This window comes from Amborella trichopoda, chromosome 11, assembly GCF_054954075.1.
Source record: "Amborella trichopoda isolate Santa Cruz 75 chromosome 11, AtrichopodaSantaCruz75HAP2 v2.0, whole genome shotgun sequence".
Classification (NCBI taxonomy): Eukaryota; Viridiplantae; Streptophyta; class Magnoliopsida; order Amborellales; family Amborellaceae; genus Amborella; species Amborella trichopoda.
Genome location: NC_142346.1, coordinates 47,575,462 through 47,603,168, shown reverse-complemented (window position 1 = coordinate 47,603,168; position 27,707 = coordinate 47,575,462). Strand labels below are relative to the sequence as shown.

Here is a 27,707-nt window from a genome sequence, read left to right as displayed (position 1 = left end):
CACTTGTTTTTTTTTTTCTGAAGAAAAGTATTATTTGGGATTCAAATTATGATGTTGTGATTTTATTTTGAGTCTAGTTTTCAACACTAAAGATTTTAGGAAAAAATTATTTGAGAATTGAGATAAACAATTTTTTATTGAGAGGTGCTCAATCTGATTTTCTGCTGCTCAATCTGATTTTCTGCTGAGAAAATTGCATTGTGACCTAAATGTTACTGAAATGAAGACTCACTATATGGTATAATTTAGTAATGGAAATAAGTATTATTTAATATTTTTTAGTCTATTTCAATACTCAAAAGGATTCGGAGATAAACTTTTTATGAGTTGACATATATCATATTTTTATCATGGGATGCTCATGTTCTATGTTGCAGTACATTAAAAGATGTGGCATGTTAAGGCACATCCTTGAATTCCCAATTATAGAGACCTTTAAGACTCATTTTAAAGGGCTTTATAGTGTGCCATAAGTATGATTTATTATAATACAACTTCAGAGAGATGTAATACAGAGTTAGCAAGATAAGAGACTCCATGTGAAGAGTATTCGATCTGGAAATAGCAGAATGAAGTATAAATACAATACCTATAAAAGCATTTTGGTTTCTTCGAAATGAAGGGATATATAGAGAGATTCGGTGGTAGCATAGAAACGCTAAAGATCAGTGGAAGAATCGAAATTGTGATATTTGAAATAATGGGATGAATAAGCTATTTTCTTCACGGTATAAGACAGGAGAATCCAAGTACCGAAAAGATGAACACTTCCTGACATATGAAACCAATGACCAATATATTATCCATCAATTGCGTGTACTTCCAATGTCATAAAAGATTGTCAAACAAGTAAAAGCGATGAATCAAGAAAGCCCAGGTATCACACTATATGGTTTTGAGGTATGAAATATATCCCACATTATATGATAAGGTCACATAGGGAAAGATGATTCAATAACTTTGTTTAATGTGCTTTGGTTATATTTTGGCTAATTATTTTATAAATATGTATGGAGTGTATGGACATTAAGTGATAAGTGCTATCAAATTTGAAAGTATCGGTTTTGAATACCTTGTGTTTTTTTGCCTCTTTGTGCTTGAGTATGAACTACTTAAGGTAGTGATACATATGGAGATGTGATTTGATTAAGGGTTTTGGGCCCTAAGGATGAAATACGAGAGATGGGTGTAGCTCATTCAAATATGTAAGCACAAAGGGAATGTTCTGATGGAACTTGGTCTTGGTGATCATCCTTTCAATAATGTCTATAATATGATGTGTCGCATGTGATAATGATCTCTTGATAACTTTTCCACAATTGCCAAAAATAAAGTATTTTGTCAAGGCTTTAATAAACATTATTTAGTCATACTTTATTTTGGATAAAATTATAAGATGGTATATATAATTTGTTTTTATGGCCATGAACTTGACTTGGTAGGAAATTAAAAGTGAATGCAGTAAAATGATTTATGATGGCTAAGCATGTATTTTATAATTAAATTAGATGATTTGAGAAAAGCCTAAGTTTATGAATATGGTTTTGAGAAAACCACATAGTCTTGCAAGGTCCATTAAGTTTTTATGAAAAATCATTTTAAACTGTCATACTATTATATAAGTATTGCTTGTGATATATATATATATATATATATATATATATATATATATATATATATATATATATATATATATATATATATATATATATATATATATATCAAGTCAATTTTTTTTATTAAAAAGAAAAACATTATGTCTTGAAGGTATTTATAAATGTGGGAGAAAAACTATCATGCACTGTTTTTTTTTTTAAATACCTATATGCTCTAACCCATGTTTCTAGTTATTTAGGATCTTCGATTACCTAAAACTTTAAACCATAGTGAATGTTGTAGGAATGCCATTATGCTGGGCTTTCCTAACACATATTGTGTTGATTAGATAACTTAGTTTGTATGAATTTACTTCCAAGATGTCTAGAGTGGTTGAACCTTTGTGGTTTATGAAGATTTTTGCATATTGTAAAACCAATGGGTATTGAATTACTTATTGCGTGAGACTTGATATGCTACCTCATGATATATGCATAAGAATGTTGAGAATGTATATGTTGTATGTGCAATAATTGAGTGGGAGCTGCCGCAGTCCCACGTTTTTTTAGATGTTTGGATATTTAGATATACAGGTGCAAGCTATTTCACAGATCCAGATGATGCGAAGCGAAGTCTACATCTGGATATGTGTGGATTGGAGGGGGTGCAATTCCTTGAAAATCAAATAAACAGAATGTGACGAAATTGTCCACCATAAAGGCAGAGTACGTGGCGTGCTGTTTGGTGATCGAGGAGATTGTATGGATTAAGAAATTTCTTAATCGACTTGACTTTCACCTCGTGCGTTGTGAGGCAGTAAGAATTTTCTGCGACAGCACGGTGACGATATGTGTATCAAAGGAGCCACGATTCCATAAGAACTCCAAGCATATAAAACCATGTTTTTATCACCTGATGAATGAGGTGAGATTGAGAAAGATCGAGGTTCAGATAAACTAAATATTCCAATGGAAGCACCTGCTAGAATTTGGCATGCCAATTGGAACAACAAACTATAATGTTGTTCACCCATAGAACCAAAATGTTTGGTACCGATTGTATGGCTACAAAAGGGAGCAGCTTATTTGAATAACTCATTTGAGCTCATGAACATACGACCGCATACGATGAGGGTACGTGATAGTCTTTTGCAACAACAGGTCCATGATTCGTGATGTGATATAAAAGATGAGCTACGACCATTTTTGGGATGAGATCCGAGCAACAAAGAGAAAAATGTATTGCCTTTATAAATCCTTTTGTGAAAAGATTGATGGCGACAGCCATAATTAATGTATTGAGAGAATAAACCAAAATGCTTGAGAGAGATTGTAATTGGAAGAGAGAGATGAGAATAAGAGAAGTGAGAAAGAGATAATGTAAGGCCTTCAAAGGCCAAGTGGGAGATGTTGGATTTATGTAGCCTTTAAAAGCCTTATGAGTGCTTGTAAAATGAACTGATAGAGTGGAACATGAACTCAGTGGGAGTGTGGTCCCTCGTGGGCCATACTAAGCAAATGATGTTTGCAGATACCGGACTGTGCTTAACGATCTAGGTCAGTCTGTTGAAAAAAACTCATGTTACCTGGACATAAAAAACAAACCGAGTAGGTTTTAATGGGTTAGCCCTTGATGAGGTCGGAGAATATGCTCGAATAAGTGAGCCGATGGACTGTGTGACCCTTGTGTGTGATGGTGGCCTATAGAGACGGGGGTCAAAGCCTCATCCATGTGCCATCACACGACATGTATATCGATAAATCATTTGAAAAAGCCAAAAATTCACCTTTTAGGGTGAAGCATATGCATGTGCGAGAGATACCCCTATGCACCATAGGAGCTATGGTCGCATCAGGTCTAGGTGACATTGATTCGTCTCTAGGGGAGGACCTGAAATCCACATACTGAAATTACAATCCCTTGGCTCATCGGTCGAACTTTGGTGACCCACTAATGAGCCCTTACTTGGACTGTGGGTTATGGGAAATACTAAGTCAGTCTGATAAAGCAAGTGTGGTCTGTAGTCCACAGTTGAAGGTGGGGTGCCCCATGATTGTTGATTCCTAAATCATATGGATCATTTTCCCATCAAATTAATTTCATTATGTTTTTTTTATGATGAAAATTATTTTAATATTATTATTTGAATTTTTATGAACCCTTAGATATTTTATTTATAATTTTTGGATTTATAAAATTAAAGATATTGATTTTACAATTGTTTAAATATTCAAATAATATTCTAAAATATTTTTATTAGTTTTAAATATATAAAAATATCATGGGGGCCCATTGTACACATGGGCCCGCCATATTTTTAAAAGGTATGGCCTATGAGTTCCTCCCTTGGGTGGGATGCCCCACCCTTATTCTCTTTCCTATTTTTTGGTGATATGGCATGTGGCCAAGATATTGACTAAATATTGACTTGATATATCTTTGAAAGATTTTATGGAAAGATCGAGTAGATTTGTGCTATTTTATGGTATGCACAATATTTTGATTAGATTTAATTTATTTAATTTCTATTAATGAAAAAATGGTTTAGGAAATAAGGATAATGATTCATGCAACTTCCATAATGTTGATGGCCTATTTATGAAATAGATGACTTAGATCTCTCACCCCACAAGTCACCCTTGATCGACGGTCTATGTTCAATCTCACAATAAGAGGCAAGCCAAAGAAAACCCTAAAAAACCCTAATCTTATTCAAAGCCTATAAAAATGGATTGTCTCTACCAAAAAATCTCTACACTTGATCTTTCTATCTCTCTCTCTTAAGAAAGTTTATCTCTCTCGTGTTTGATCTCTCTCTCATTCATTGTGAAAGAATAAAGGTTTAGGTTATGGAGTTATTCTCTCATATCTCTCAAATATGGATTTATGGCTAAGGGTTTAGCAAAAAGAGAATCCATCTCTCTCAAACTAGTTGCTAAGAGAAATCACTTAGGGTTTGAGTTTGTGACCAAAGGGGTTCATGTTCCATTGGTGTGGCTTGGCCGAAATTTGTTTCCTCGGTTCGAGATTGAAGCTAGACCGTTGATTCCGCGCCATCAGATGGTGGTGACTCTGTGTGGGGTATAATACGCCTGGTTGAGGTAATCTCCAGCACTCTTCATTTTGTTTATTGAAATCTTATTTTTTATTCTCAAGCATAGTGCATAGTTGTTTCAATAAGATCAAGTTGTTAAGATATTGGTTTTATTGTTATGCTGATTTTATTTTGAAATTTATCTTATTATAAAAGACTACATGTAAGTGATCTTTTGCCAAAAGAAAGGGGTGAAGAAAAAAAAAAAAAAAATTTCCCCAGTAAAAGATCACATAGTTCTTTCTTTCATAAATTTGTACCTCAAAAGATGGTACAAATCTTGTGGACCCATGAATACTTCAAAATTGCAATATACACTATTTTTTTAGGCTTGAAATTCTAATTTTTTTCATAATCATAATGTTCAAGGTCGAAATTATCGATTTGAAGGTTTTCTAACATCAAAATTGCAATTTTCCATGAGTTTTGAGATGGGATTGTACTTATTTTGATAGGGTTGCAACCCTATCCAAACATTTTCCGTTGTTCAAGTTGACCATTGGTCATAGGCATTTCTATAAATTGCCCTTACAAAAGTTAGTAAGACACCTCGGATTTGTTCAGTGGGTATGTCTTATCATGTCCCAGAAAAACAAGTGAGCCCGACTCGATTCATTGGGTCTAGAATTTGGGTCCACGCATGGACATGGGTTGGGTCGCCTTGACCTATTTCCAGCCCTACTAATCCTACTACTATTCTTGCCAAGCACGTTTAACTTTAAAATTTTGATTGAGGTAAATAACGTTACGCCCAAATTCAAAATTCTCTCTCTCCCTCTCAAAAAAATAAAAGAAATGAAAAAAAATAAAATAAGCAATTCGACATTTGTAACATCAAATTAAGAGAAAATTTGCTAGTAAGACCTTACGATAAAATTACCAACTTATGAACCAAAGGGTAAGTTCGATAATTTTACTTGGTATGTACCTAAAAATCCCTAGAAGGAACTAGTAAGGTTAAACCATAACAACTTTGAACCATTGGCCATTACCTTTTATTATAGGATGAACATGGATCATTGTGTTAGGTAGGCTAGTCAACATAAAATATTTGTCAAATTTTATCATGAATCCTAGACCTATGAGTCAAATGGTGGAACATAATTCATATAGCGAATCTCAAATAGTTGGGATAAAGCTTAGATGATAATGATGATGATAGGCAGACATAACATTGGGGATGCTATAGCAAAACTTTTTACATGGCAGGAGCCAAAGAAAGATAGTATCATCCAATTTTACTGTAAAATACGAAAATTTATAGAGACAGGTGAAACTCTAAAAGGGGTGGTCAGGGTGGCAAGTGCCACAACCTGATGTCTAGAGTTATGTTCTCACTAGATCCTGAACTTATATATATATATATAGAGAGAGAGAGATTTCCACTGACAAGAGCATCAGCCTTCTCCTTGCATCATTTGAGTCACATGTGCCCAACCTTGTCCAAGGCAATGGAGATGTCATGGGTAGCATACCCAAGCTCAGTTGATACAATGTTAGGGCTTTCACAAGGGACAACATCCTCTCTTTGATAACTCCCACTTCCTCTCACTAGCTTCTCACTCCCATGCTCCACAGCATCTTTGAGAATGATGGTCTTGTGTAATCCAGGGAGGAGGCTTTCGTAGTCTGTGTCGCCCTTCTCACCAACAAAGACCACTGTTTTTGAGAGGTCCATGCCCCAACGAATTGATAAATACCTGTATTAATCCAAATGGTGAAAAATAAAAATTGATTATTATTATCATCATTCGAGGTTTATCTCAACTATTTGAAGTAAATTAAAATTAACTATAGCTATCGTTAAAAAAACAATATTTATAAAAAGAGAGGCTAGGTAGAACTTTAAATGACATTAAATACTTTTATAGTGACATTTCAAACATGAATAGTAAGAAAAATGTCAACAATTTATGAAGTGTTACATTAAGTGTCGTACCTTTAGTACCATGGACGTTGTTCATCTTAGATTGCTACACACGTTCTAACTCTATTCCACAGATACAAACACACACTTTTACCCCACACCCAAAAAAAAACAAAAAAACACACTTTTACCCCACACCCAAAAAAAAAAAAAAACATACACTCATTGACTCTCCCTCTCTTTCACTCTCCCTTTCTTTCAGGGATACACATGCATTCTCTCTCTCTCACACACACACACATTTGATTGCATCTCTTACACACTGCATCTCTCTCTCTCACACACATATTGACTGCATCTCGGTCAGGCCCACATTCATTCTCTCATTCATTCACTATTTCTCTCTCCCACAAACTCATTCACTCTCTATCAAACAAACACATCCTCTCTCACACACACCCCTTCTCTCTTTCTTCTATCTCTCAGACACATTCACATACATTTAAATATATATATACATTTAAAATGTATTATGTAAATGATCAATTAAAATAGAGGAGGCAGAAGAGAACTCACCTTAGGGCCATGTCTCGAGAGGCAAATAAGGGGACCACATTCAAGCGTGTTCCAGCGCGGGTGTAAACTAAATTGCATCGTAAGGCACGCATTCGTAGCCTTTGGCGTAGATCATCAACTCTTGGGACCTATTTTGTAATACAACGCTACTTGTCAATAAATTTAATGAAGATCACTTTTTAGTGAACTTAATGAGTGTTTGGATCGTTCACCCACAAATCAGAATTGATTTAAATCGGTGATCTAAAAAATATTAAAAATAAATAAAACAATATAAAAATAGAGATATTTATGAGGTGGGGATCAAGGGGGACTTAAAATATACTAGATAAGCTTAAAAAACAAAAAACAAACAAAAAAAAAGAAAAAAAAGAAAAGAAAAGAAAAAACCCTAATAAGGTGGGGTTTAAGGAGGGAACCAGGCCATCCCTAACCTTGCCAGACCGAGTCCCATCCGGATCAGTGATCCAAAATAGAAATTGTTAGATCTTAAAACAATGAACTTGATCAAGGAAAATTATTTGGTGATTTGGACGACCCATGCTTTCCGCCTTGGTTTTAGAGGGTTTGGGACCTGAAATACATCTTGATCACTGCAAATCTTCTTCATCATCATATCAAACAAATTGGAGTTGCAAATCTTCTACATCATCATATCAAACAAATTGGAGTTCTAAGAATTTAAATGAACTGTCCTGAAAAAAATTGTTCTTCAAAAGACGACCAGTTTTTAGGCTCACAAATCCTTTTTTTTTTTGGTTTTCTGTTTTTTTAAAATCTATGATTGTGGTAGTCTAAATCAGTGGTTTAAAAAATGGATCGGTGCCCCAGATCAGGCACCCCAAAAGCCCATTCGGATCCATGAATCTATGGTTCTGATCGGGAATCGGTTAGATTCAACAATAAAAAAAATCCAAAAAAATTATTAAAAATCATTATAAATGTTATTTTTTAGGAATCAAATAAAAAATGGGGTACTACATTATTAACTTTCATTTTTTTCTATCAATATGCAATTATTGAGATGTTTTTTCCGTGTATGAACTGTTTTAACCCTTAAAGTTACATCACAAAAAAAGAAAAATCATAGAATTATCATGGATGACGTATATAATCATACATGGACTACAATAAAGAATGGATTAAATCGATAAAAAATGGCCACCAAAATCTCGAATTGGCAGAAAACCCTGATCCGCTAAAAAAACCCAAATTATTACAACCTAACTAACTATAATCCAAATTTATTACAACCTAACTAACTATAATATTATATACTAAAAATAGAATTGTTGGTTTACATTTTATACTTATTTTACTATAAAAATAATAACAAGTTCAAAATATCTTATAATATCATCTAATTTAAAATATATTATTGACAACTGTAAGAAAAAATAGTATATTACATAAATTATGATGCAAATAAATTAATAAATAAAATATAAGATTTGGTTATCAATATATAGATTATTAGAATGCATATCAACTTTCGAAATAACACTTTAATTTTTTTAAAATATAAAATTTTAGGTTTCTAGAATAAATTTTGTAGGAGAGATTGTTAGTAGAGAGAGATTTCAAATGGCCTCATTGTGTGAACCCTATCTTTAAATTAATATTCCTAAATTTATCTTAAAACCACCATGTTATAAAAATAAAAAATATAATTAGACCATTTATTCCTAGATAAAAAAAAATCTAACAATAGGATGAGAGAGAAAAAAAGAGCTATAACATTCTCCAACAGAAGGTGACGTTATTTTGATTTTTAATTCATTTCATTTATTTATTTTTCATTTTTCTGGATCACTAGTTCAATCTGATCCAAATTGTCATTCCGGCAATTCGACACGAATATGTTGGTGAACCATCCCCCCACCGATGCGAGTTTTGAAAGACTTGGTTATGCATCGCTTGAGAAAAAAGGTGGCCTTTGTTGCCATGGTTAACATGCGTCTAAAACACTTAATGAACGGTAAAGATATGTTTGAAAACAAAGAAAGAACGGTTAGATCAAACTCATAATGGTTTTTTTATAGGAGTAGGCTTGTGGAAGGTGAGTCACCCAAACCTGAATCCGGACCCGGACATGAATAGCGTTTAGGTCCAAAATTTGAACCTCGAGCCCAACCTATCGGATCCATACCCAAACCCAAACCCAAACCCAAGTCAAATCCAAAAGCTGGGTCCGAGTCAGGTACAGGTCCATCTTCGCCCTTCCCAGTCCCCCTGCCGCAAAGAAGAGAAAAAAATCCTAACCTTTCCACCATCCTTGACAGCATAAGCATAGCAGTGGGACCCACACGCCTCCACGTCATCGGCCACATCATCGCCTTCCACGGCAGCTAGCCTCTCAACGGCCGTCCTGGCATTCTCTCCTGGCCACCTGTACCCGACATGGGCCCCATACTCCATGTCATCACCGATCCCCTTCCAGGGGTAGCACACGACGCTGCCGCTCCCACAAATAAGACCGTCGAATTCCCCGGGCTCCACGTGGCATGATCTCAGCGCTTCGATCACCTCCCCCAAGCTGCAGCCAGTAGAGAACAAGAACCCCGTCCGGCCTCTGTCATCACTACCGGCAGCAGCCATCACATTCTGGATGATATCAGACAGATTTTTGGTGAATTTGCCGAATTCATCAAAACAGTCGACGGCAATCACGAAGTGCCTTTTCCGATCGTTGAGGTTCCACCTGCTGTTAACAATTGTCAGGCTTCTCGGAACAGAGCCCCTCTGAAAGGCATTTCCGCCATTATACAGAAGTGATTCAGTGGTACCAGCAGCCTTATACATGGCATCCAAGAGTTGTTGTGGATTGGCGGCAGTAGGATCACCGCTGAGTCTAACAGAATCGGTGCCACAGTTGAGTTTTACGTCCACAGAGAAGCGGATTGAGAGGTCAAGGATGTCTCGCAGAGAGTCGGTCAGGGGCTCATTTTCTGGCAATGCAGGGCGGCCGGTGGCATGTGGTGCTGGACGCCACGACGGGCGGCGGTTGCAGCAGTGGGCAGCATGCGAGAGGTAGTTTTTGCAGTGTTCAGGCCACGAGAAGCGGTGTATGTTCTTCCTACCATTTTTCCGGCACTCAGTCCAGAGGGCCTTATCTGCGACGAGCTTCAGTAAGGCGTCGGCAATGGCCATGTCGTCATGCGGATCCACCAGGAGACCATTATTTAAAGCCTAAGTAATAAAATTAGACAACTAATTATACATGGAAAATTTTATTTGGCATAATAAGCAACATTGAAACGTATATGAAAAGGTATACAATGAGAATGTTTATTTTGGAAAAAGTTTTTATAAGGATGCTACCTTATAACGTAGAACTTTAGACGCCCCTCAAAAATCCGTCGGAAAAGACAGTTTTAACGTTGAAAAACTCTTTGAGTGATCATCTCGATATCGAGATATATGACTATAAAAAATAAAATGATTTCAAGTCTCAGAAATAGTGCATCTTACAATATATTATTTACACCGTCTATTTTTTAGATTTTCATATGTTTATAGATCTACTTGATTTTAACCCATTTTTAAATTTAAAATTTTATAATTAGATATAAAAATAGATTTTGAGATAATCCTAAAAACATTTTACATCAAAATTATATACCATGATAAAATTTGAAGGTGCACCTTACTTCTACACCTACGGATGCATCCCATATGCAAACTGCACCCCATTTATTTTTGGTAGAAGGCGGTTACAATTAATCTTGGATGTAAAATTAAATAGTTGCATTCCTTCCATTGATCAAGCTTAAACTCCAAAAGAAATTTTTTCAAACTTTGTGACACACCCAAGCTATCATATTTCACATCAGATAGTTGTATGTAATTGTAATCTCTTTGTATCGAAGGTAAATAGTCTCATTGTGTACAATCCTAATGTATATTGAAGTTTATTAGGCTATCAAAAACTATATTTCATTGAATTATGAATGAAATGACCGACTTGATGGGATAGAGAAAGCCAATATTGGGATCATTTCTTGTAGAGAGATAGAGAGAGAGATTTTGTTATACCTTAAGGATGTCTACAGGTCCTCCATTCTTGGTAGCAACAACGGGCAAACCATAAGCAGATGCCTGCAAAAAAAATTGTAACATGCTCTAAATTTAAAAGAAAGTAGTACCCCCATACCTTAGTCACCATATTGTAGTTTTTATTACCAATGACACAACCCCACTAATACCTTCAAAAGCCTAAATCCTGAACCATTTGAAAAAAAAAAACGATAGGACCTGTCCTCCCCAATAAATTAGCCAAAAAAATAAAATCCGACATAAAAATGTTCATATTCCTAAAGGCCCTCCATATGCACTGTCCAATTTTGGATGGAATAGTGTGGGTACAATCTGCATCATCCAACTAAATTTGACCAGCACAATATGCGCGGTTGCATGTGGTGCCGCTCGTATAAAAGCCAATGGCACAAAGCTTTGCATTAGCCCTCTCCATGTTCCATCCTCACAATCCGACTTTAATAGGTAGACGGTCGATGTTCTCTAAGTTGCATGACTACAGTAAGCGTCTACTTTGTAGTAACTAGTGAGCAAAATAGACCATTACAACCAGTGTTTAACAATTGTTGAGGTTTCAACTCGGGACTACCCGAATCGAACAGATACTCGAGCCGACTCGGGGGCTCGGCTTGGTCAACTTGGAATAAGGGGATGATAGATACGACTCACCAATCCAAATTTTTGTACATAATGTAAAACAACTATTTTATATGTACATGTATATAAAACAACTAGAGTGAGAATTTAGCCAATGCAAGGCAAAAGTATGTTCAACTTTACCTCAATTACAGTGAGACCAAAAGGTTCGACAAGAGCTGGATTGATAAATACTCCCTACAAGGAGACATAGAGTAATTGGCAAAACTCTGCATTGAAAAAGCTAATTAACATAAACATATTAATACAATTAAAACCAGTAAAGTATACAATAAAATCATTTACCTTTGGTTTTAAATGTCAATAATCACCCCTAACAGTCAGATATAAAATTGGCTTATTGGGATTGTATTTGAAGTCTGAGAAATATTTTCTCACCTTTTATGTGACAATGACACACCTTTAACCACCCAGTTTCATTTATGAAAGTTAGAGAGACTATGATTGTTCTTGTACTAAAAATAAGTGGTCTTGCTATAATTAATAAAATATTAATCTCAAATTTCATGAAATGATTATTTGCTTTGGACAATGGTGATAAGGCAAAAACTGATAATTTTGAGAAAAAATAAAATTAAAGTGAAGTCTTTTTGTGTACCTTAGTTTTGGCTGCAAGCCTATATATTTCAGGGACATCAGCTTGCCTGTGATGCTTGGGATATGCAACTTGCCCATATAAATCATACTTATCAATCAATTTCAACACAGTTGTAAGAAGGCTTGCAGTGCTTATTGGCATGGTCTCTATGTCATCCCTGTTGCCTAGGATCAGGGTCTGCAAATTTAAGGGGAAAAAATTTATAACTCACAAAAAATATTGGAAATATAATAAATTATTGACACTCATTTTAACCTAGATTTTTTTCTCTCTCTTTTTCGTGTTTATGTGACAATATATGCATGCCCAAATGTAGCGCAAATACTAATTCAAGTAATAAGAGGAAAACCGTAATAGGAGAAACTTGTGGACAAATAGAAATAGTCAATTTAGTGAATTCATACTTGAAACATCTTGTACATATTAAAATGGAAAAATATACAATACGTTCATTTATCTTTAGTATAAGGAGGTCACAATCAATCTTAGCTATTGGGTGCAATATTAGGCAGCTGAGGATGGGCTTGGAAGCGGTTTAACTGGCTTATCCGATAAATCAGGCGATTCAACCGCTCTAACCAGGCAAGTCCCGGGTGGTCAATAAAATGTTGAAAAAAAATAAAAAAGATACAAAAAATAAACGCATATAAAGAATGATTAAAACAAAACACATTCAAATGAAGTTGAAAATTAATGAAAAAAATGGATTTTAGTCCATTTTATATTTTCCAACGGCTGTTTTTAAATAAAATTTTCTAAAAACGATGGAAAAATATAAAAGTGACTATTAATGACCAAAACAATTTTTAATCTTTACTATAGTGTAAATAATATTTAAAAATGCGGTACAAATCAAATTCCTTATTTTTAGAATTATATACATTTTATTTATTTATTTTTTAAATACCGATTGATCATCCTAACCGCCCAAAACCGATTTAATCGGGCAGTTAGCAGTTAGATCGGACAATTTTACAAACAATGCCCCAAGGTGTCAAAAGGGCTATAGGTAATTGTGGCGCCCCTATACCAAAGTTAAGTCTTATAGTACACATTCTCAATTAAAGTAGCCTTTCTTAAGTACTTTGAATTTGTTCTAATTTCCCTATTGCCTCTCCTAGTCGACATAACGAAAACTCCAAGGAAACCAATTTTAAAAATGAGGAATCGGATTTGGGCTTGAGTGATCATCAGTTGATAGGGGTAGCAACTGGTCGGGTCTGGGTCCGGCCGGACTTGAAAATATAGTGTGGGACTCAGATCCGACCAAAAATCAAAATATCTATGTATTTAATTGTATTTAAATACACAAGGAAGGACATGGTGGGAAGGAAGCAGCCCTAGCCTCTGTCCAGCCGATCATTCCGTTGGCATCTTGCATTCACATATTTCATATATCGGGACCAGAAAAATATTACCGCACTCGGACCCAAACCTAAATCCGGGCCAAAATAGTTTTCGGGTCCAAGATTTGGACCATGACCCAATTGTAGGGGTCCAATTTTTGAACCCATACCCGGACCCAGAGCAGGTCTCCCCCTCGGGTCCCAACTCCATTGCCACCTCTAGCAGTTGACATTAGCAATGTTGTAACTCAAGTTCGATTCCGATCACTAAACTACCCAAAAAGAAAAAAGATTGTTTTTTGTTTTCGAACATAACCAATTATTAAAAATGAAACTATAGTAACAATTGATAGTATTTGAATAATATAAACCAATGAAGTAAAAAGAATACCAAGTTTGCAAGCTCCCTCAGAGGACGACACTCTCCGAAGGCTTTCAACAATGTTGTTACATTCTTCTTTGGGTCAGGGCGAGAGAGAGCGAGGATCATTGGCTTGTGTGGATTTGTGAAAAATCGCATTACCTGCCATTATTAACTACAAGAAAATATTAGGAAAACTGAAAATCTTAGCACATAAGCATGTAGTCATTTACCCTTTAAGTAAAAATATTTTTTAAGAGTATTTTAAGGTCCTAAATTTTGAGGATCGAGCATCTTAAGCAAAGCAAAAACTTAGAAATAAAAAAACAAAATGTACACACTTTATGTCGGCATGAAACAAAAATAATGCCCAAGCCATCCAGTTTTTTGAATGTCATATCTGAGTTTTTAAGAAATAAAAAATCAATGCTCTCTCTCAAAATGCTCATTTGGTGACTCCAGTGAATCCGAAAAATGCAAAGCCAAAAAATACTCCTAAGTTGTAGAGCTGGCAATGGAATGGGCGGCCTGACCCTAAAAAACAAGAGCCTGAGCCATAAGATGTGGCCCAAGGGTGAGCCAGGCTGAGGTTGAGTCTGAGCCTGGGCCAGGGCCAGGGCCACAAAAGGGCTGGCACGGCCCTTACTTTTTTTCTCATAATTCTTCTTGGATTAAATTTGGCCTAGCGAGCCTTGACAAGGCTAGGACCGACCATGCCAAGGCCAGATCCGCTTCTACCTTGTCAGAGCCAGCTAGAGCTGGGTCTGTAGAGACTACTTAGACCTGTTTCCATGTTCCAATTAATCCTCCATGTTCAAACAAGGCTCATGCATCAAAGCCTAAGGACTAAGCTTTCAGAGAAATGATACCTCACTTTGCCCTTTTCATTTCCTGCCTATAAAGATGGTGAAGGATTTGGAAGCAAAGTATATTTAAAAAAAAAAAAGAGTTGGGGCTCACCAATTGGATCAAGCGCTAGGTGATTCTGGATGTCTTTCCCAGTAAAGACATCCTGAATTACCAAATCTCCTGCTTTTTATACTTTTTAAAATCAATCCCATCAAATGTTCTCTGGTCTGATTCAGATTCCCCAAATCAGACCAAGGGGACTCAGGCTTGAGACCCTAGCGAGTCAGGACCGATGTCCGACTTTTTAAACATTGTTTGAAAGACTCAATAGCGGGATCCAAGCAATCAATTTCTAGCCCATGTGGGACACACATAACCCTAATTTTTTTCAAGTGTTACATAATAGTTATGTAAATTAACCAAAAATGGCAATATTTCATAAGAACCTCAAGTAAATGATAATTATAATAATGAATAAAAGCTGCACAGTTTAACCTCAGCCCAAATTGGGGGTATGTCTCTCTTGGCTTGATTTCTATCAAAGCTTATCAAGGAGGCTATGTCAGTGTCTGTGTCCATGTCTTGGGATGTAACATGGCTGAAGTCCATTCCAGGTGGTATGACCTATTCGAAATTAAAAGAAAACCAAACAAGTAATCAAAATATATATGTAACCTTTTCCTCCCAAACTTAGTTACTCTTATTTGACATATTAGGAACAATATATTAATAATAATGCTAGAGTAGAGGTACTTACAACCCCAACAATTTCACCAAAAATAATAACAATAAGTAAAACTACTAAAAATATTTCTTTTTAGAGGATTGGCATGACTAAACAGGTACATAGATCATACATACAGGTATCCATAAACACACATATATTTGTGTGTTCACATGTATATCACATTCACTTAGTAAGATCAGAAAAGAAAGTAATAGCATCAGTAGAACCAAACACAAGAAAATAGCAGAGGAAGTTTATAGAATGAGACCATTAATTTTTTACGCTCAGAGCACAAACACCCCAAGCCATCAAATGTAAAAATGGACGGCTAGGGTGTGTCATTTCTCCACATTAAGTTTTTTTAAAAAAAAATATTAGATTTCGAGCACAATTGATTGTACAATAAATCTGACAGCTAAGACTGATTGGTATCTTTTAGTACTAAAAGTAGATAGAGTTTAAGTATACTATATCAAAATATAATATGATCAAGCTTACCGCCATGCGGGGCATGTATCGACCTAGGCAGCTCACCCCTCTCCTGCTCCTAGCCCTCAACTTCCTCTCCAACTTAACATCGAACCCATCATACAACCCCCATTGCTCCTCCACCTCTTGTCTAGTGCTAGTGACCACCATCTCAGCTGCATCCAACCCCAACTCTTCCCCTTCTACTCTCCTCATAATATGATAGCTCCTGTTTATGTCCTCTTTTGAAAGCCTCCCTTGTTTCAACAGTTGCTCAAGCTTGTTCCTCCCTAAGGAGTGGCCTGTCATGACCATTGGTACTCCGAGTGCCCCAGCTAACATGGCTGCACACTCACATGCATCTGCATAGTGACCGTGGATCACGTAGGGCCACATGGGATCCCCGGTGGATCCTCCAAGAGCTTTTGCCATGTTGGTGATGTGGACAAGGGCACCGTCGACAAACTCGGGTATGTGGGGCCATAGGGATTCTTTGTGTATGTACTTATCCCTGGCATAAACAAAAAACAAAGAGAAAAAAAATCAAATTCATGTAGTAGTAGTAGTAGTGCAATTATACCCTAATTGTAGCAGTAGTAATCAATTATCCGGTAATTGTAGTTAGTGGTAGTGGTAGTCCATTGATATCCTAATCTTAGCAGGAATGGGTCCAAGGCATAGTTGGTCAAGGTGGCGGGCTTCCATTTTCTACTACAACTCAATTTAATATTAAAAGGAAAAAAAAAAAGAAAAACAAACTCACTGCATTAGTACTAGTGGTTGCGCGTAATGATGATAACTTCTTACTGCGTTGGGAACCATATATGTTATTGTGCAGGCCCCGAGTTCACCACCATCTAATTAAATTAAACATTGTAAATTGCTTCCAAAGAACCAATGTCTAATTTTTTGATGTAATTTACATTATACAATTACATAAAAAAGTGCAAATTGTATGACCAACACCAAAATGGGGCCATTTAAGTTCAAACCGTTGAAAGCTTGAAACATGAAGGTAATGCAAATCATATTATTGCACAAACACGTTTGTTGGATTGTGAGGTTTTGGGGCCTGTTTGGATAGACAGTAGCTACCTAGGGTGTTATTAATTCTTTTAAAAGTAAACCAATCAGGAGTGGGTCTGCTCCCGCTTTTACGAAAACCCGCCGCTTTCATTGGCCCGTTTGCCATCGATATTCCCAGCTATTGCCCAGAATGCCAAAAACCTCTTCTTCTTCTTCTTCTTTAGTCAAAAGTAAAATTAGGCCCGTGACAAACTTATACAAAGACGCCCTTAACTAGTAGGTTTATCCTTGCTTACTTTCAGTCTTCCGAGTGTTTCTCTACAACCATCTCGATACATCATTTCAAGGGGAGTGAGAGTTTCGTTGGATTCATTACCATTATTATTATTATTATTATTATTATTTTAAATAAAAAATAAAAAAATAAGTGCTTACCAAATTAATGGTGCCCTGGGTTTCCATTATCGCTGAGAATGAGTTGGATCAGGTCCAGATCCATTGAGATCTGGATTTAGATTGCATAGGATTTGGATCCAGATCTAGACCCAATCGGATTCCTAATTTTTGGATCCAGAACCGGATCCAAAAAGTATATATAGGATCCAAATCGAGATCTGGATAGGATCGGATCCAAAAAAAAAAATTTATATATTTTTTTATATTTATAGGATAATATATAACAAAAAATACCATATAACATATGTAGATATATTAAATAATATATAATATTTTAATAATTGGGCCAAATTCAGATTGGATCCACCTATTCCAAGATCAGATCCAAATTTCTATTTAGATCCAAATTTTGGATGTCGGGTCTGGATCCAACTAATCGGATTCAAATCTTTGATCCACACTCGGATCTGGAAATTTAGGTTTCGGATCCAAACTAGGTAAATTCTCAGCCCTAATTTCCACTTCTTAAAAAAATTAATTTACAAGAGAGAGAGTATATATTCACTAAAAAAACAAAAGCGTTAATTAACAGCAGAGAAAACAAAATACATTAAAAATATTTTTGGCCTGTAATAATATTTAATGTGAAAAGATTATACCACAATAGAATACCGTTCATTCACACTCTCTGGTAAAACCCTATCTAGGTGTACTTTTAGGACATTAAATTGTGAAGATGTAACCTCCTCGACTCAACCCAATGACCAACTTATAAAAGAAAAAAAAAAAAACTTTACATGTGCATAAAGAAAATAATATCCCAAAATTGAACAAAGACCATCCAATTTTTTGACAATAGGGAACTCAAAATTCAATTTTTCCTTTCTTTACAAATGCTCATCTGGAACCCTACATTCCAGTTATAAAACCCTCCCAAGGGAGTAAATATATATTATGCTCCCCCAAGTGACCATATTTAATTAAGACTGTAGCTTTTTACCTAGGCCCAGAAGGTATGCGAACAATGTAGGCCCCACCGCTCTCACCATCGCCATTGTCATCTGACGGTGGACAGGTGAGCATCTCTGTCGGTTCCGAGTAGCTCCAGTCGAGATCTGGGGATGAGATCTGGCGGGTCAGGAGATCCACACGATATACTCCTCTTGTTGCAGCCAAGGCTCTAGCAAGCTCTACCACATACTTCACCTGTGATCATTTGAAAGTAGTCATGTGCAGTTCTTCATTTGCCATAAAAAATAATTGTGCATAAATTTTGATAATTCTTTATAGGGTATTTTTCCTATTATCCATTGAGAGTCATCTTCCATTTCTATGAGAAAATAGTCTTCTTATCGCACCAAATTTGACTAAAACATTATGTTTTTTATAGAATGGTTACTTAAAAATTGGACACTTCAAACTAATGTTATATCTATACTACTGAGGGTGCATGAATAATGATGGTGAATGAAGTCAAATTTGAATTCTATATCACTAAGTGAGAATATTGAATTCTTTGGGGAAAAAAATCTTCTTTTTCATAATTGAAAATAATCCCCTTTTTCACATTTTACACCAAGGTCCCTTTTTTGGATAGTTTTTTATTTTGCCAAAAATACCCTAGTTTGGTACTTAAAGTGTTGGACTCCATCCATAAATTTTAGAGAAGTCGGTTCAACATTTGGAGTAAAAGATCGACTTCTCTATGATAATGTCAGTTTGACACTCCAAGTATCAGGCCAAACTCTGAAACTAGAAAGAACTAGGTGTGTTGGTAGATATAAATCTCCTAGAATTGGTTGACAAGAAAACAATTCCGTACTTAAAATGCTAGACCGATTTTTAGCAAAACACATGGCTGAGGTTAGTCCCGCGCTAGGAGTGCTGGACCAATTATTAGAGAGAAGTCGGTCAAGTGCCAAGCTAATTTATTAAAGAAGATATTTCAGATGCTGTCTGACACTTCAAGTGCTTGACTAGAAGTATTTTGGGAAAAATAAAAACTAACAAAAAAAAAAAAAAACACCCCAATGTTAGATATGAAAATACTTATTCGTTCAAACCTTCCCATTTGTAACAAATGCAAACTAGGCTACCTTTTTCTTATTTTCACTTACCTGGCCACCTGTGTCCGAATCCCTTCCCAATTCCATGTTTTCTCCACGAACCAGACCATGCAAGCTAAATACAAAGAACAAAGTTTAGCAGAAAAAAGACGAACAAAAAGAATAAAATTTAGCAAAAGTAAGTAAAGACATTCATAACAATTCATAACATTTGAACTATTTAACATCTTATCCATATTCTTCTATCTACTTTCAAATAGTCCATCATGGCACATGAAATGGCTTCTAAAATTTATCAAATTACACCTCGTAAAATTTTAAATATTTAAAGGGTGTGGTTTGTATAAGGCCAAGGCCCTAAACAATCAAAGTGGTGCACACCTTCGAATAGTGTTGAGATATGTTGTTTCAAACTTTTAGTATTATGAATCTTTATGATGGCCTGAAAATTTATTTTTATCTCTAATTATAAAATTTAAAGTTAAAAAATAGGGTAGATCGAGCGTATCTATGAACACTTGAAAATCTTGAAAATTGATGCTCTAGATAACAATATATTACAAAATACACTATTTTCAAGACTTGAAATCTATTTTTTCTCATGTTCCTACATCTTGAAGTCGAAATGATTGAATTGAAGGTTTTTCAGCATCGAAATAACCGTTTTTTAATGCATTTTTAAGGTGCGCTTTAATTTGCCTGTTCAGGGCCTCAGCCTTTAAATAAATTTTTTCCATATTTAAAACCATAGATTAATATCCCAAGAAATAAATACAAAGCATAGAAATGGAATTAAAGAAAAGGCTTTAAAGATGCTAAATGGAAGATGCTATTTAGATATGAAAATACTTATTTGTTTGTATAAGTTTAGTTTTCAAGGGAAAATATACTATGATACACATGACCACACAAAATTCAATGGTCACAAGTATCGCCACCTCCCAATCAAGGATCAATGTTAACGACACTTATGACTATAGATTTTTTGTGGTCGCATGTATCATAATGTATCTTACTTAATATCTATATAACCCTCATAATTCCTATTTCTTAATTGCAAGAAACCATACCTAATCAAGACGATGTACAACCGTTTATCTTTGTTTTCCTCGCTCCACATTTGAAGATCTGAGTTGATCCGAGCTATGTTCTCCTTTGATGCATCACTTAGTGAAGATTCTCCTTTCTCCTTCTCTCCTTCTGATAAGTCCTCAGACATGTCCGCGGCCGCATCCTTCCGCCCTTGTTCGCGCTTCAAGTAGCGCTTTGCCAGTCGCCTTGCATCATCCCATTCAATCTACTACACGGTAATTTTTTTTTGGGTAATTCAGTGGAAAAGACATGCCCTACCCGTGTTTTCAAAGAGTTTAGGAGTTAATTACTTGAAGGTTTTAGTGGAGTGGTGTCAGTGGGAATGAAAATCACAACGTAGTGACTAGGGTGTGGGGGTGCCATCACCACGACTCAAGCCTGTTTCCCTACTACACAGTAATTGCAAACTGAAAGGCCTAATTTCACACCAAAAATTTTAATTTTAAAAATAAAATAATGAGAAATTTATTAGACTACACCTAAGAATTGAACTATTTAACTTTTTTCCTTTTTTTATTTAATTTCAGATAAACCCCTCGAATGATAAAAATAGATTTTTAACTTTACAAAATACATCTAGCATAGAATATTGAATTTTATCAAAATACATCCATGGTAAAATATTAAATGGTTTAATTTTTAAATGTATTTTGATAAATTTCCCTAAAGCAATAGTAATAGAAGCCAGTAGCAAGAGCGCCACTGCAATAACACTAGTCGCGGACCATTCAAACATTCTCATGGAACCCAATGATTGGAAGCGGAGGGTCAAGACCACACATCTCGTGTGGTCACGGGTAACTTAGTATAGCATGGTCACCCTCATTTGCAATATAAGTACGAAGAGTTTTTTAGGGAGCTAAATCATGGGAATTGTGCATGGATATATGAGCGTGTATACTATGTTCCTGCGGGAGCATACACTACATATTTACTCTCTTGGGCTGGAGACTAACGTGGGAAGATTTTTTTTATTCGAAATTTTAGGAACCATCTAAAAATCACTAAATGATTATATCCAAAAGAAATTTTCTTAATTTTGAGGTCACACTTAGATCTCACCTGTCAAAAATAGAACATTTTCTATTCAATCTCAAGGCATTTTTTTTTAAAGTCAATAGAAAATGCACTTTGGATTTTCTTTTTCTTTAGCATAGCATCTGCATCAAAGATGTCACATTCCCAAAAATTAAGATCCTAAAAATTTTCCTAGGTTTGATTTTTCCCTAGGGAGTAAATAGGCAATATACTCCATCGGGAGCATGAAATCTTTTTAGCTAGATATATTAAAGTAGTACCGAATCATGAAATCTTCCACCCCCACACTCCAATTTTAATAAAGTGAGCCACTGTTTGATCTAGATTTTACGTTTTTTAGTATTTTATTTTTAACTTTTTCGCACCCCTAAAACAAATATTTTAAAAAACATTTAGAGAAACTACAATGACCAAAATATCCCTAAAACTTTTAAAGGTATTTTTGTCATTTTATATTTTTGAGAATATTTTTTTTAGCTTTTACTGGTGTGAGTTTAAAAAAAGAGTGAACGCCCAAATTTAGAGTCAAAATGTTTTGTAAAAAAACTAAAAAAAAATAAGAGAATATAGAGGCATCTCAGCCGTGCATTCAGAATCGACGGTTGGACGAGAGAAGTATATAATAAGTTTTATACATTAGGAAAAATATAAAAAGCTTGTCCTCCCTCATCAAATTGCAAAGTCATATTCAGATGTAGAATTAAAAAACAGGGATATTGTGCCGAGTCCGGCCTAATTGGTTAGAATCTCGGTTCACTTCCAGCCTCAAGCCATACAGTGAAAAAGAAAAAGAAAATAATATGAGAAAAAAGAAAATATAAGCATTTAACTCAGAACCATTGTGTCCTTTCAATGAGCCACCCAATTTTTTAGGCAACTTAAAGCGATTGGGCATCCCCACAAGCCAACTTGGGCACCTTTGTGTGGCTCACGGATTTTTTGATTCTCTAAGCCAACTTGGGCGACTTTGTGTGGCTCACAGATTTTTGGATTCGCTCAAATCCAGGTTTTTAAAAATGGATTGGCGACCTGGATCGTGCATCCAGATTTCTGATTTGGTTTGGTGGATCGGCGACAACGTCTGCCGAACCGGTCACTAAAATAAATTGTAAAAAATAAAAAAGTTGGGTCGGTCGGCATTGTCATGGGGGGAACTGACCGATTCCCGATATTTCATCGGAACCGATTCGCCCCCGACGATTCATAATATGGATCGGCCGATTCCGATTTGGATCAGCCGATTTTCTAAAACCTTGGTTCAAATGATAATGGCTTCATAGACCCCCTCCTACTTCTAAGTTCGTACCTCAAAAAATGTATTAATTTTTAACAAGGAAATTTGTGTTAATCTCTTTTAATTAGTCATATTTTTAAAAAAAAAATTCATATTTTATTTTAAAGATTGCGTATTATGAGATCATTCACTTATAGTACAAATATATCACAATCACCCTTAGACATCAGATGTGAAATCGACAACTAGGGTGTGTCTATTGTTTTAGAATTTTGTTTTTAGTTTTTTGCCAACTCAATCACACAACCCCATCCACCTGATTTCAAATCAAATGATCAACAATTATTGTGACATCCTTGTGGAAAAATAAACATTCTTATTGTATACTTTTCCTATGGTTCATGCTCATTTTTTTATTTTTTTGTGTTTTTATTTTTATTTTCCATTTATGTCCTATTCAAAAGTAATAGTTTTGGACCGTTTTACAAAAGGAGAGACGAGGAAATGTATACAATGAGACCATGTATTTCTTATACAAGGAGCTTTCATTATTGACTATTGGATGTGAAATTGAACGGTTAAGAATATGCTATTGATTACGCACAAAGTCCAATACAAAATTTATTGAATATTATGATACACTTTAATCTATTGGATTTTACATCTAATGGCTAAAAATGATGGTGACTTTCTTTAGAGATTATATATTATCAGACCATTTACCTTTGGTACAAGAAAATCGCAATTACTTATGATGAAATTGATAGCTTCGTGTCACAAACTTCATGAAATTTTTGTTTTTGAACTTTAAGCTTTGTCAATGAAATAAATGCATCAGCCCAATTTTATATTTAATAGACAAGATTAAGTGTGATCACTTTGTAGTTTGTACTAAACGTAAATAATTTTGTTGTATATTTTTTCAAAAACTAAATATTGACTTGTTCTAGCTCAATTCTGTACAATTATTACGAAATACAAGAAAGAAAAAAAAAAAAAAAATGTTACATGTGGGTTTCGGCGAAAGAACCGAAATTTCGCCGAAATCAACCGAAATTGGTACCTTTTTCTTTTTCCTTGCAAGATGCCATATTCTCCAGCACATATTCTCTAGTCGGTTATTGCGCTCACGTGTGTTCCTGGTGGCAATCACCTGTATCATCCATTTTTCGAAAATAGAAAGTTAAGAGAAAATAGAGCAAAATATGAAACTTTAGAAAAAATAATAATTTATTCATCAAAAAATTAAGGGAAATTTAGATATACCAAACCTAAAAATCAAGGAAAATTTAGATATACCAAATAAAGAACAAAGAAGTGCTTTCTGCAAGACCAAAGTGTACAAGTATGGTGGTTTAGCAAGTCCAAGTTGTAGATTTGGTCCCACATATAAAATACCATGTTTATCGTTAGGGTATATTATCTCAATAGTCTAAATAAAGTTTTATCAATGAGATCATGCATGTTAATTTATTTTTTATTTTTTAATAATTCAGTGGGGAAGATGGCCCTACCCGTTTTTTTTCGAAGAATTTAGGAGTTAGGTGTTTTTAAAGGTATCAATACTTTTCCCCCTTCCATGTATATGTTTACCAAGTTTTTCCGCCCATCTTTTTTGTCTCTAATTTTTCAATCAAATCTGAATTTTATATCCAATGGCTACGAGATGTGTGTCAAGGGACACATGTCCATGTATGTGTCCCCTCACGCATCAAATATCCATATCAAAGATGGATGTTTGGTAATGGTGGTTCCACCATACCTTAAATAGAGGGTATTAAAAATATGAGAAACTATCGAATGAGACCATTTACCTTTGATACATGGTCACATTAATCTTGAACATTGGATGCGACATTGGATGGCTGCAATTATTCCATTAACCAAGCTTAAACTTCAATAGAATTTTTCTCGAACTTTGTAACACATCCAAACTATCAAATTTAACATCAAATGGTTGTAAAGACTTGTGACCACCTTATATCAAAGGTAAATGATCTCATTGTAACAATTCCTAAAAATATGGTCAACATGAATACCCTCAAATAATAAATTTAGACCATTTATTCAGTGAATTTTAATATCTAAGCCTCTACAAACACAAAATCAATTTTTTTTTTTTTAGTATTGTTAATCTAATGATAATAAAACCATCTAAAAAATCCGAAAAGGGGAAATAATCATTCTAGATCCAAGTATCTTTACCAAAGTAGATAGCCTTGCTAACAAAATACTTTCCAATACGTGTTTTCAAATTTTACTCTTTTTTTTTTTTTACGATTATTCATTGGAATGAAAATAGTGTATATTTAAAAATTAATATAAAAAATGGAGGTAATATGATTCTTAAATATTATTTTATTGTGTTATTATATAACCATTGTATAAAATTACTCCCCATATATACAAAAGATATAGGAAAAAGTTTATACAAGATATCAACCTTATTCTACTGAAGTAAAGTTCAACTTAAAAATCCATAAGAAAAGGTTGGTTAGACATTGGAAAGCCCTCCTAGTGATTATCTCGACCTCAATAATGTATATATATATATTTATTTATTTATTTTTTTCTTTCAAGGTTCATAAATAATATATCTTGTTATACATTATCTGCATTATCTATTTATAGATCTATGTAATTTGAAATTTTACTTTAAGATGAAATAAATTTTTAAGCCGACCTAAAACAATTTTACACTAAAATCACATCTTATATAAAGTTTGCAGGTGCACCTACTTTGATTGTTTAAGTTGCAACCTTGTGCAAACCCCACGCACATAGTGAAGAGCAAGAGGTACAGATATTGAAAATGCCAGGGGGCTTAAGGGGTAGTATTGTCGAGCTTCATGATGAGGTATCTAATTCATTCTTACCAAAAAAAAAAAAACAAAAAATGTAGAGGCCAAATCGCCATTGACACACCACTTTTTACTTACCAAAAAACAATAGTACAGATATATAAGTGAGACAGATGTTGACACGGACACGAATGCCGACACGAACACAGACACAGACACAGACACAGACACAGACACAGACACAGACACAGACACAGACACAGACACATACCTTTATCCAGGTTTTATGGAAGTCCGTTTCATCAAATCCCGTTACGACCTGCCCAACAAAGTATTTGGTGGGATCAATGAAACCCTTGCTATTTTTTGAACCTTCGTCCAATTTTGCCCATGCACTATTTTTTGAACCTTCTTCCAATTTTGCCCCTACGTCCAAAATTGCCTCCAAATAGCCATTTATCCACTCATTCCCCGCCATATTTTCTTAACAAAAAGTTGAAATTGTTTTTTAAGTGTAGAGAATTTTTTTTATTAAAAACCCCAAATATCCCACAAATATATTAAAAACTCTGTAAAAAAATACACCACTGTATACCAAATTATAATTTTTATTTTTAGTGTATAAAAAAAGTTTTTTTTTTTTTTTTTTAGTATTTTAAGCTTGAAATGGGATAAAATATGATGAAAAATGATTAAAAAGAAAGAAAATTGAGGAAAAAAAAAAAGACAAGCAAAGATCTCTTTACCGAAAATTAATTCGGTTTTTTGGTTGATTTAAACCGAGGATTATCTGGAAATTTCTTTCCTATAACCATGAACTTTTTTCATGAAATTAAAAGGAATAATAACAGAGAAATTAAAGTAATTAAGCTTTCAAGCACAGAAAAATATACAGTTTCTTGATATTAAGCAGTTAAAAACAAAAAATATTTACAGTTATAGTGAGCTAAAAGGCATAAAAAGAGTAATCAAGAAATCAAATACAGAGAACTTCAGCCAAGTAAGTGAATTTCAACATAAAAATTGAGAAACTGAAGCTATAAAATCCAGAGAAACTCAACTTACAGTGAATTTTCTCTGGATGAAACTCCAAATTGAGCAAAAAAAAAAAAAGGAAAATTATTACTTACAGTGTATTTCTTGTTCACAAAATGAATGAATTTCTCTTTTTTCACAGAGATGTCACATATGAGGTGCCATTTAAACAGAGAATTTTCCAAAATTAAACCATTAATTGGCAGAAAATAAGTAGCTCGAGAACCAGATAAAGCAGAAATTCGAATTCAATTTGTACAGAAAATCAGAAAAAAAGAAGAGAACTTTTTTTTTTATGCTTTTTTTTTCAAAAATAAAACTCCAAGGAAAATGGAAGTTTCGCGTTTTGAAGGGCGAAACCGGTTAATTGAGGGAGGAGAGGGCCAATTTTATAGGAGCGGATTTCAAAGGGGATATCAAATTCGGTTAATAGCATCTTCAAGTGTAAGGCTAGGGTTTTTCTTTTCATATTTTATTTTATTCATATCATATTTAAGAAAATTTTAAAAATATCATTTTATTATAAGAGTTTTCAAAGTAGTAAAAGTGTGTATATAAGGGATCAATCTCATGTTCTAGAAGCAAAAGGCATCTCAAAAACCCATTGAAAAAAAAAAAAAAAAAAGGTTGTTTTGATGTTAGAACCTTCCGATTGATCATCTTGACCTCTAAATATATATGAATAATAAAAGAATTTTAAGACAAAATAATGAATCTTACAACGTAATATATGGGCCTTCTGTTTTAAGATCTTCAAGCGTTTATATATGTGTTTGATTCTTACTATCTGTTGAGATTTAAATTTTATAATTAGAGTTAAAAATAAATTTTCAAGTCAACGTAAA

The 27,707-nt window shown here is 34.6% G+C and overlaps 1 protein-coding gene across 7 annotated transcripts; it reads right to left on the bottom strand.

Moving 5' to 3' along the window:
• Positions 1-5,851: 5,851 nt before the first annotated feature.
• ATSPS4F (Sucrose-phosphate synthase family protein) lies at positions 5,852-27,228 on the bottom strand. 7 transcript variants are annotated; one of them, XM_020663357.2, is made up of 15 exons: positions 26,099-27,224; positions 24,841-24,891; positions 24,090-24,179; positions 20,733-20,959; positions 19,714-19,777; positions 18,597-18,802; positions 16,205-16,685; positions 15,475-15,603; positions 14,161-14,292; positions 12,424-12,600; positions 11,949-12,002; positions 11,169-11,231; positions 9,396-10,322; positions 7,134-7,261; positions 5,852-6,390 (listed from the first exon to the last, which is right to left on the bottom strand). In XM_020663357.2, exons 3-15 carry the CDS (start codon positions 24,129-24,131, stop codon positions 6,114-6,116), a joined length of 2,907 nt encoding a protein of 968 aa, XP_020519016.1. In that variant the 5' UTR covers positions 24,132-24,179; positions 24,841-24,891; positions 26,099-27,224; the 3' UTR covers positions 5,852-6,113. The 7 variants fall into 7 exon arrangements, 4 of the variants coding, with proteins under 4 accessions (XP_020519016.1, XP_020519017.1, XP_088707305.1 ...); XM_020663358.2 differs by having other exon boundaries at positions 20,733-20,962; positions 26,099-26,217; XR_016043799.1 differs by lacking the exon at positions 24,841-24,891 and having other exon boundaries at positions 11,949-12,034; positions 26,099-27,227.
• Between the last annotated feature and the right edge of the window lie 479 nt (positions 27,229-27,707).

Coding starts and splice junctions, on each gene's coding strand:
- ATSPS4F (XM_006836814.4), bottom strand. CDS start 26,305: ATGGCGGGGAATGAGTGGATAAATGGCTATTTGGAGGCAATTTTGGAC. Junction 18,803..19,713: donor ATTCGGACACAGGTGGCCAG/GTAAGTGAAAAT, acceptor AAATGATCACAG/GTGAAGTATGTGGTAGAGCT. Junction 15,604..16,204: donor GATACATGCCCCGCATGGCG/GTAAGCTTGATC, acceptor AATTTCGAATAG/GTCATACCACCTGGAATGGA.